This window comes from Chelmon rostratus, chromosome 17, assembly GCF_017976325.1.
Source record: "Chelmon rostratus isolate fCheRos1 chromosome 17, fCheRos1.pri, whole genome shotgun sequence".
Taxonomy (NCBI): Eukaryota; Metazoa; Chordata; class Actinopteri; order Chaetodontiformes; family Chaetodontidae; genus Chelmon; species Chelmon rostratus.
Window position 1 is genome coordinate 16,715,395 of NC_055674.1, and position 10,776 is coordinate 16,726,170.

The 10,776-nt window shown below is 45.0% G+C and overlaps 1 protein-coding gene across 1 annotated transcript; it reads right to left on the reverse strand.

Moving 5' to 3' along the window:
• Positions 1–333: 333 nt before the first annotated feature.
• On the reverse strand, positions 334–8,963 carry cbx6b (chromobox homolog 6b). The gene is made up of 7 exons (XM_041956477.1): positions 8,938–8,963; positions 8,836–8,842; positions 7,949–8,689; positions 3,185–3,467; positions 2,498–2,739; positions 1,116–1,295; positions 334–564 (listed from the first exon to the last, which is right to left on the reverse strand). Exons 1-7 carry the CDS (start codon positions 8,961–8,963, stop codon positions 334–336), a joined length of 1,710 nt encoding a protein of 569 aa, XP_041812411.1.
• Between the last annotated feature and the right edge of the window lie 1,813 nt (positions 8,964–10,776).

The window sequence follows — 10,776 nt, forward strand, 5'->3', positions numbered from 1 at the left end:
GTGATCTATACACAAACTACAGCCACTGTGTAGGCTATTTATGAGCAATCTCATCTTATATTGCAACGTCCTCCATTGGACCTTCATGCCATCAGTTGTGGTTGCTAGAAGTTTGGTGAAGTAACTGCAAATCCTCTACTCAGGTCATATAAATATTCTGTACACCATTAATTGCCCATTTTTGAGTCAGTCCCCGCCACATAGAGTTGCTTAGAAAATCCTGCAGCAGTGTTAATATTGGGCAAACCGAATCCTTCCTACTTGAAATCGCTACAGCTTTACCCCCCGTGCCTCTCCCTCACATCCTCTCTCCTCAAAGCCCTCCCTCATTGGTCATTGAGAGCTCCTGTTGTGTTTGCTACAAGGCTCCCCTGGGTCCTTGGTCGCTCCGCCGTAAACCTCAACTCCGTTCTCCGTCCAAGGGGCCACGCTGCCTTGGGTTACTCTGCCGCAGCGAGCCAAACTGGCCACCTGGCCGGAAGATAGGACCCGGTCCCAGAGACCCACCTGGGACAACTCTCCGACCAGGGCCTGGGATGAGTCAAAACCTCCGCCCAGGGAATCCTGGAGAGGAAGAAGATTAAAATCGGATTGGAAGGTGGCTGATGACAAAAACACTTATACTTTCATACACAGGCAGACTTCAGCTTTGTTGCCTTGGGCGAGACGGTTGAGTTGCTTTCGGGGAGATGAAGGAGATGTGATAAAAAGTGAATGCAGGACCACGGTTCTGGATGAGGGCCCTCGAAGCTATAACCTTTGTTGCTTATGACCATTATGCACACACACACACATACACACACCTTATCCACCCAGCACTGAAACGCAGCAAACCACTTCAATGCTTAGGCTAGCAGACTCCAAACTAAATCAAATTTGTGGATTTACACTGCTTTCACCAAGGCCCTCAAAGTGTTTGATGCTCTCAGAGAAGTGAGTGAGAAAATGGACCCACAGCTGCAGTGAATAAACTACCATTTGCCTGCAGTGCTGTGGTCAGCAGGAGCCTGCCCGGCAAACTGCATCTCTTCTGGAGCGACCTGCCGGCCTTACCTGCTTCCAGTCAGTTAAAGCTAAATTCATTCAGCCTTCCACAGCCTCATCCATGCACTCACCTGCTCCTGCCCCAGTATGAGCACCCCTCCAGGTCTGATGTGATGTCCGGCTGCCAGCGCGTGACCCTCGCCCCTCAGCTTCCCCCCCTGGTAGGCGTGCCAGGCCCCTCCCTTCTGGCTCCAGCTCACACAGATGTGCTGCCAGCTGCCTCTGGAGAGGTTTAGAGGCAACTGTGCCACCTATAAGAGACAGCAAAAGGGCAGGTCGGATGAGGAAGATGTTTGTAATCTGATCTGTTCGACTGTCACATATTTGAAGGTAAGACGCCCCATCAGGCTGTAGCTCTATCGTATTGGACTTCCTCCCTGACATCTCATCGTCTCTCAAGTCTTCAGGGTACATGAGCTGTCTATTATTCAGTATTTCCTCGGTCCCAAAGACACTGTGCTGCCTCCAAGGACACAGAACTTTTCCTCCAGGATTCTATTACCATAATGACTTCATTGAATTATACCTGAAGCCAGTGTCCTGCACTACAACACCCTGCACTGCTGTCAAGGTGGCACATTAGTTTGTCATTTAAGCACATGAATGAGGCTATTTAGCTTGTCTGCTAAATTGGCTCTTTCATTTGATGTGTTCTGCTTATTTGTATGCTAATATAGTGCACTATTTCTCCTGTAATAGACATTAGAAATTCTACTCAAGACTCTAATGCTTTTTATATATAGTAGTGGTAGAATATCCGATAGTGGGCGAGCCCTGTAGAAAGCAGTAGTGAAACTCTTCTAGGGTAATGCTATGGTGATAATAAATTATGTAAGATATGTACACTGGTTGCCGTCGAGTCTCATGTACACTGTATCTATCCCTACCTTTAACACTTTTCTCAAAAAGGCACTGAAATATTCTTGAAGAAAACCTTTGAATGATTCTGTGAGCATCATAAATTCACTGTAACGTGGCTCCGAATTCAAAGCAGATTTTTCTGGCTGCACCTTCACAGCTACCTAACAAACATTTCCACGGCTTGTGCATCACTAACACGAACATACTGTATTGGCACGGACTGAAAAATCACATTTGTAGATTAAAATGTATATTTGAACGGATCGAGGGACTCCACATACATTTTCATATATATTTTCATAATACAAGCATTATACTTTAATGATTGACATACTGAGCAATGATTACTGCCAATATGTTGTTTAATTCATTGATTGTGAATATTTCATATGCAATGTCAGTATCAGAGAAGCTTATTGCCATTCCATGTGCGGTATTTAGCATCTTGTTCTGCAGAACATGCACTTAAAGGTTTGTGCTGACTTGATAATACATGTTAAGAATCTGATCAATAAATATTCGTAAATCTCCATGCAAAAAGCCGTTGCACCCAAGCAGACACACAGCGGAGGCAGCTTGACTGATACAGTACCTTGTCATTGACGAGCAGCTCAGCGGGGGTATGCAGGCCTTGCAGCAGCACCAGCTCGTTGGGTTGCGCAGGGACAGCGTAAGACAGAGGCGTCCCGATTCCTCCCTCTGCAGGCCGCAGCCACATGCAGACGGTGAAGGCCCGCAGCGCTGGGACCGAGTGCTTCACTACAGCGTACATGTAGTTTGTCCGAGTCGGGAAGGACAGTCTGTAGCCCTCTGGGAAAGAATGCCCTGAGATACCTTGGGAAAAGCATGAATATGGAAACAAATCGAGTGATATAAAATGCAAAGAGAAATCAGTTCGGTCATGCACAGTGATCTGGCAAGAAGATCAAATAGATCTGCACTTTCTTCTTCAAAACATCTGTTCTGGTTTTTTTTTTTGTTTTAAAGCAGGGCATGGATTTCATAGTCTTTCTGATCGTTTCTTCTTTTACATAAGTTAAACATAATTTATTCATCATAACGAAACCCTGTGGCTTGATTCGACTGACATTCATAAGAAAATGAAACATCTGAGGTCACTTTTATGCCAAATTATTTCTCATCATTCGTGACATGAGTCATCATGCGGTAATTAATCACAGTCACTTCTTATATATTTATTTACACATTAACATTTATCCACACATGAACACATGTTCTGATTCGTTCTTTCTTTTCTTCCTTCTCTGTTACTGCATACCTTCCTCCAGTCCGGTGAGTCGGTGGTGTAGTTTATTGATGCCTCTGTCGATTTCCTGTCTGTGTTTCTCTGTTTCCAGCCTCAGGGCTTTTCTCTCTTTGTCCAGCAGCTCCACCTTCCTCTCCAGCTCCCCCTCCAAGTCTTCCACCCTCCAGGGCCTGTCGGCACCAGCTCGGGGCCCGGAATCAGCCACCCTTTCTGGGCCGCCAGACATCCTGCCTTCCTCTGGCACTCCCGAGGTGTTGCTGTCCGTCTGGTTGTGAGGAAATGGGCCAATGTCTGACTGCAGAGGAGGGAGACGGTGGATGAAAACTGGTTCACCGTGTGGGCTTTACAGTGTGAGGAAATTATGGTTAAGTACATATCTACAGTTCATAATGCATTGATAGTATGCAGTTCCAGCATCGATTCTCAACATTATCTTGGTTGTGTGGCTATTCAAGGAGAAGTTATTGGATCTGATTAATAATTGATTTTGCTGAAACATAATGTCCCGCCTGGTGATTCATCTCCTGGCTGATTTAATGAGCTTTCACTGTGCTGTAGTCAATGTAATGATTTGTCCTTTAAAGAATACTTCAACATTCCTTTAAGAAATAGTCCTGCACATTACCCATAAAACCACTAATTAACATGTTTCCCAACATTAGCTCCAATAAAATCCATAGATTGTTATTTTTACACTTTTTTGTATGGAACACTCAAATGAGATGATAATTAGTGAGCTTTACAGGTGCTGGTAGGTGGATTTTGTTACCTTGAGACAGATTCATGGTAATTGTTTGTCTTTATGCTAAGATAAGCAAACTAGATGCCACCTGAAATAAGAGTCAGCAAGAAAATATAAGCATATTTCCAAATACATCAAACTATTCAGTATTTTTTTCCTTCATACTGAATCGCTAAGCTTCTCACAGTTTAGCTGCTCCATTGAGAATTAGCAGGCTTCTGTAACATTGCTTAGAATTGATTCTGTGGTACTCTGGGGTTTATTTGTTGACTTTGCCCAGTTTTCACATCGCTCTGGCCTCTTTGTGAATTTCTCAGAGAGGATAACAAGGAGATCCATATCCAAGCGTCACTCTTGAAGTTTCTGGGTGTGAGCAGATCTTCATTACGCCGAGCCATCTCGTGTCCCCAGGGATTTCTTTTCCAATTAAACATGGCGCAACAAATAATCGTCAGAAAAGGCCGCCAAGAGAACAAACTCTTTCAGTCGACAACAAATTGCCAGGCTCTGCTGCATAATGGTTCCCTGAAATAAACCCCCATACCACAGGGGAAGGAATGTGGGGAACAAAGACTCAACTAAAACCTGCGTGGTCCTGTAAACCCACCAGGCACGCTGTTTAACATACAATACTCTGAACAATACATCAAGCCAGACAGGGTGCACTGTGGTTACTTCTATTATATTGTATATTATTATTATTAAAGGAAATACTTCTCATAGTGATAACTACGATGTGAAAACATAACAATGCTGTAGACTAGGACAGAAGTTAATATTAGTTCTGGTTAAAGGGTAAAACAAAGCAGCACTGTGTGCTTACTGATGCTGTAAGAGTTCAGGTATTGACTTTGATGAAGAGTCATAACAGATGGAATTTCTACTGCAATCCTCATTTCACCTTATTTAACATATATTTTTTCCAGTAGACTCAGAAACACTTATATGTGTTGATATTACATTCTGTGGTAAAATTAACTGCATAATTGTTATCCAGTATTTTGTTTGTAATCAGAGCGGTGGAACATGCCATTGTCTTCAAACGCACACACATTTGCTGAAAAGTGATAGGTATCCGTCTTGCTCTGGACTGCACCGATGCATCTGCTTAAATCATGTGTATGCTAACAGGGAGCCTCGATTCAAAACATTCCCGTGAGTCTCGACGTGATAGGCGATCCGCTCGTGAATGTATTTGACAGCTCTGTTATCGAGCCCGGGGTTAGGCTCTGAGGCAGGTATTTACATGTGCAGATGTCAAACATTTCTAGAGTAAACAGAATTTTAAATATCATGAGCAGCATAAACGTGCTAAAGGCATCATTATGTTCTTATACCCTCAAATACTACATGCCTGTACCTCACGCCAACTTGATGAGTTGATGTGATCTGTGTGATCTGTTTGCTGCACATTGTCAGCCTGTTGGTTAATCCACCACTTTGATGCCGCCATGAGATTGTACAGATATTCATTTTGCCCAGAGGATGATTGATAAAGACGACAGCACGTCAGTTTCACCACAGAAATAACATCTGTTTTTATGCAGGCCTTCATGGTTCCCAGATGATGGATCCTAATGACTTGGCGATCCCCTGACTTTCCCTCAAGCACCACCATGAGGTCGACACTTGAGGTTTAGACTAAAGAAATATTAAACAGCAGGTTGAATTGCAATCACGTTGGTGATCCCTTAGCTTTTCACCTAGCGCCATCCACTGTTCAGATTCTTTATTTGCCCGACACCTTGCTCTGTGACCAAACACCTGATGACCTTGATCTCATTCTCATCAGCCTCCGCTGCAAGTTTAGTGTTAATTAGCACATGTTCGGACGCTAACATGCTAAACTAAGATGGAGAACATGGTCAGCATTACCGGCTAAACTGCTAAACATCAGCATTGTTAGCATTGCCATTGTGAGCATATTAGCATGCTGATGTTAGCATTTAGCCCAAAGCACCACTTTGCCTAAAGCCTAGCAGAGAGGCTAGCATAGTTTGTTATGCAGACACTTGGTGTAATAGGTTGTAATCTTGGGGATTTTGGTCTGATTTTAGGAGGCTGTTAAAGTCAAAGAACCTCATCCTTTCTGGATGTGTTTGGACCAAAAATGTTGGCAGAACTACGAGGCAGCAATGTTTAATTTATTTCCATTTACACCCATCCACGCTGCCTTGTGCTAGCCTAATAATAAAATCATGTGTTCTTTCATTTGATCTGTCAAACTAATGCTGAAATAGAAAAGATGCCACATAGTTGGGGCTAGAGGATGCTATTCTGCACATGCTTGTTTCTAACACAGTCTGTACTAAAGGTAAAGCAAAGTGCAAAGGATCACCGCGCTGGAGGTGGATCAGCATGCTATTACAGAGCGAGTCCTATCACTGAGCCTCTGGTCCTATTGGAAATTATACTGATGCTGCAGAAGAGACTCAAACTGCTATCAGACAATGGCCTGTGCTAGAAATGGAAAGCCATTACATTACCTGCGTGGCCACACCATTTACAACCACACCACCTTGTTTTAGACACATTTTCTCTCCTGACATGTGAGGCAGGGTTGGCACTGTAGAAACAAACTAGTGAGTGGTATTAAGAGTTGTACGCATGGTGCACGATCAGCCAAATGCTCATATGGGCAGACCACATTTAAGAAGAAAGCTGAGGAGGTGAGGAATTTAACACAGTTATTTGAACTGACTAGTATTCCCAGGTGTGAGCTCTTCTTGTATATTCACCAGTACACTACTGAAGTAGGCCAAGTACCTGTATACACAGAAACGTGACGTGGATGGTAAGAGAAACAGAGCGGGGGTGGGAACAGATTGGCTACAGTATTATGTTCTAGGGTTTAACAACATATCACCCGAGACCTGTGAAATCCATTCAGATCTTATTCTGTCGAAGGAAAACGAGGAGTCTGAATTCCTGCTGAAAAGTGCAGGTTTTCATTTGACAGCGGCAATGTGGAAAACAGACAATGTGTGCATAATCTTCAAAGAAAATGACCCGTGCAGACATGTCCCACATAAACTACCAGCGGGCGAGGAGTACCACACTGCAGAGAAGCACGTTTAGTCTGTGCTCTCAACAAATATAGGCAACTCATAAATTATGTATGGTATTGCTTCAGCCAAAAATGAGGTTATACATCATCGGATTCTGGTCAGATGAGGGCTTTGGTTCATGTTACCCTGCTATATTCCCTCCTCCTCCTCCTCCTCCTCCTCCTCCTCCTTCTTCTTCTCTCTACCCACTTTATCTTTATCCTCATCTCCCCTCTCCCTCCCACCCCTCCTCTCCCCCCACTGCTTCTCTCTGTTTCCCCTGCCTCACTTTTCATCTCTCTCTCTCTCTCTCTCTCTCATTCTTTTCATTTCAAATCTCAATCTGTTGTCTTGGCATGACAAATTAGCAGCCTCGCCAGAGACGAACAGATGACAAGCTATGATTATACAAAATCACTAAACGTTGATGTTATCAGCACTTAGCCTCATTATCAGTTTCGGATTGAATCACATGATCCAGTTAATTGATCATATCATAAGTATGCAGACAAAAAGGAAGATAGTCTTGGTCTTATATTCTGCCTTGTTGAGTTTCTTAAATACTTACTAATTACTGCATTGCTTCATTGCAAAAAAAAAAAAGTAAGTGGCTGCCAATATCACCTACCACACATAAAGGCTTTTGGATAACTCACTTGTTCTCATTCAAAATTGAAAACCCTTGCTTTCACAGACCACTCATGCGTGCCCAGAAATACTAAAAGGGACTGAGAAGAGACAAATATAGCCATGGATGTCAACTCTGAAAATCACTTCTGACAGCAAAATGTAGCTAGAGTTGGAGTTATGGTACATTAATATTCAAAGCCAGACCATAAACACCATCTCAGTTAATCTTATGATAGAGTATCCTTCGTGTGGGACCGAAGGCTGCTCCTGGGGGATTCATTCTCAAGTGTTGTGTTAGTTATATGCAGGAGATGATTTATGTGGAGGGCAGATTTCCTGTCTAAACACTCTACATACCTCCAGTTTCTCTATGCGGTCTTTCAGCTGGGTGATAGCCTGCTCCAGTTCGTCCACAGCCCTGACGGTGAGCAGGTGGCCGCCGTCGGGCGTCGAAGCCGGGCTGTCCCGCACCATGATCCGCTCCAGGTGCGTCTCCTCTGCCGTGCCTTTGCCCCCCAGCAGCCCCGCGGCGCTGCCGCGCCTGTCCGCGCTGCTGCTCCTGCCGTCCAGCCCCTTCTCGCACTCGGATAGTTTCCCCGTCAGCTCTCTGATGGTCCGCTGGTCTGTCAAAATCTGGTCCTTTTGCTGCAGGACCGTCTGCCGGAGCTCATCCGCGGTGGTGCGGAGGTAACCCCAATCTTCGCCCGCGTACAGCGACGGGTCTTCTGCTTGTTGCTGAAAGTTTTTCGGGTTGCAATCCCCGGCGGGGATCGGCGTGCAGATGAGTCGACTGACGGTCGGGTCGTGCCCGGTGAGTCCGGTGACCCCGTCCAGCCCGCCGATCCCGATGTTGAAGGTTGGCGCCTCTGAATCGGGCGTTTCAGAACCATGGAGAGCGCCCAAGGATCCGGGCCGGGCCACGGAGCCGCCTGCAGCGGGGGTCTGCGCCGCCGCGTCCGGGTACAGCGAGTGGTTGTCGTTTGCTGGTTGCTGTTGTGCCGCGGCAGCCCTGGAGGATCCGGTGTGGACCGCTGCGATGATGCAGATAACCGCTCCGATGAAGGCCACCATCCCGGCGGCCAAGATGATAACAATGAACTTCAGGGTGGCGGCGGGTGCGATCGATTATTAGAAAAATCTAATAAAAACACTCTGACTCCGCGAAAAAAGTAAAAGCGCCAAAACGGCAAAAGTATCAAATTCTTTTCATGTATGTAAATGAAGAAAAAAAAACACCTCCTCACTTTCCCCCTTTTACACAAGAACAGACGATCAGAAAATGAGAGTTCCGCAACATAATTGAGTGATCATGGAGCAAAACAGGAGAAGCAGGCAGCCTGTGTTACACCTCCTCTCCCTGTTCAGCGCGCATGTCCTCCGCGTTCAGGCAAAACCCAGCCTGTTAATACTGAAGCAGAGAGAGAGAGAGAGAGAGAGAAAGAGAGAGAGAGAGAGAGAGAGAGAGAGAGAGAGAGAGAGAGAGAGAGAGAGAGAGAGAGAGAGAGAGAGAGAGAGAGAGCTCCTCCATGCAGGCGCATGGAGCACTTTTTGTACATTTTGTCATCCTCCTCTAGCCTAGAGCTAACTTTCCCAGCAGTGTATCAGCTGTAATCTGCGCTTTTCTTAAATTGTGGAGATATAAGAATCTAAAACATCACATTTTCTATCATGCAGAAGTTGCAACATGTGTGAAAATGCCTGCTGCACGCAGCCTCGCGGAAGAGGAAAGTCTTCTCTGTCTTTTCTCGTGCTTTCATTTAAGATGCAGCTTCAAACTAGATCTTTCCTGCATGCAAAACAATCCATGAATTAGTTTTTCCTCCCCTCAGCTCAATATTCTTCTGCTCAGTAACACATTACCGGCCTGCTGTAATGTGATGTGTGGAAGGCCATAAGTCAGCCTCAAGGCTCCCTATGGAACAGCTCCACAGCAGCAGAGATGACAGAATGATGGCCCTAGTGGGAGATTGTGTGTGTGTTTTGCAGAGCATGATACAGGCCTCGTGCTATTAGCGAGTTTCATTAAACCACGCTCGCCAGTGTAAATGCATGTTAATTGAGGTGTAATGCATGCGCGCCCACACACAGGTGTAATTCAAAAATAAACTTGAGTGTGCACAGAGCCAGACAAAGACAGGTGTGAGAAAACTCCCTCGTGTGAGGGAGGGAGCTTTTGTGTGTGTAAAATTAGGGTGTGATGTGCGTTCTCACACGAGTATTAAGGGGGATTTAAGATAAAACCCCTCAAAGCTGCAGCCACTGAAAGCGCTAATATAAGACGGGTGAGAGAAACGGCGTGAGACATCTGGCATGTCTGCAGCAGAAAATAGCTCTCAGTCTTCACTGGAAAACCAGGAGAGCAAACTAGATGGGTAAGTACTCCTGTAGAGGTGGGGACCAGAGCCTGGGAAAAGTAAGTACGAAACAATCACTCCTCACACGTAAGTAGGAGTAATGTCTGAGCTGCACTCATTTGTATTCAGCCTATACACTAAAAGTCACTAGTGGCATGGTTGGCTGTAAATAGCTGTGCAGCGGTAATGTGGGCTCTAGCTGGCACTGTGCTACACCTAATGCTAATTGCAGGGAGTCTTATAGCTTTAAATGCCTTTTATTTCAGTATTTTAGGATGATGGACGTGCAAACGCCGCCTCCCTCCATGAATGCATTTGGGGATTAAACTACACAAGTATAAAAGAATGTTTCTTTTGGCTTATTGGAGCCAAATGATTGTTCAACACTGCAGCACCGTTTCACAGAGTCTGGGCTATAATAAAAGGGGTGCAAGTACATTAAAAAGGCCAGTCTGTGTGAAGCATTCTGGACACTGCTGCCCGGTTAATGATCGACATATACTGCTGATGTATTATGGTTATAAAAGCCTCTGTGAGAGACTCTGCAGCCTGCAAGTCTGAGCTCAATTCATCATGGAGGTCACCCTTGACCTTTATGTTGTGTGCTGCACTGACATTTAAGCTTTAAAGTTTTACATTGTTGGGAATTGTTCCTTTTGGTGATCCAGTTTTTTCCACAGGATTTAATCTGTAAACTATGTCGGGGATTTGGCGAGAGCTGCTCAGGTGCTTGACAGTATAAAAAGATTGCTTCAACCGCAAAGAAATTGTGCCATTCTTCATCTGGTGACAACTTTGTAAGCAAGTAGCTACAGAGATGGATACTAACAG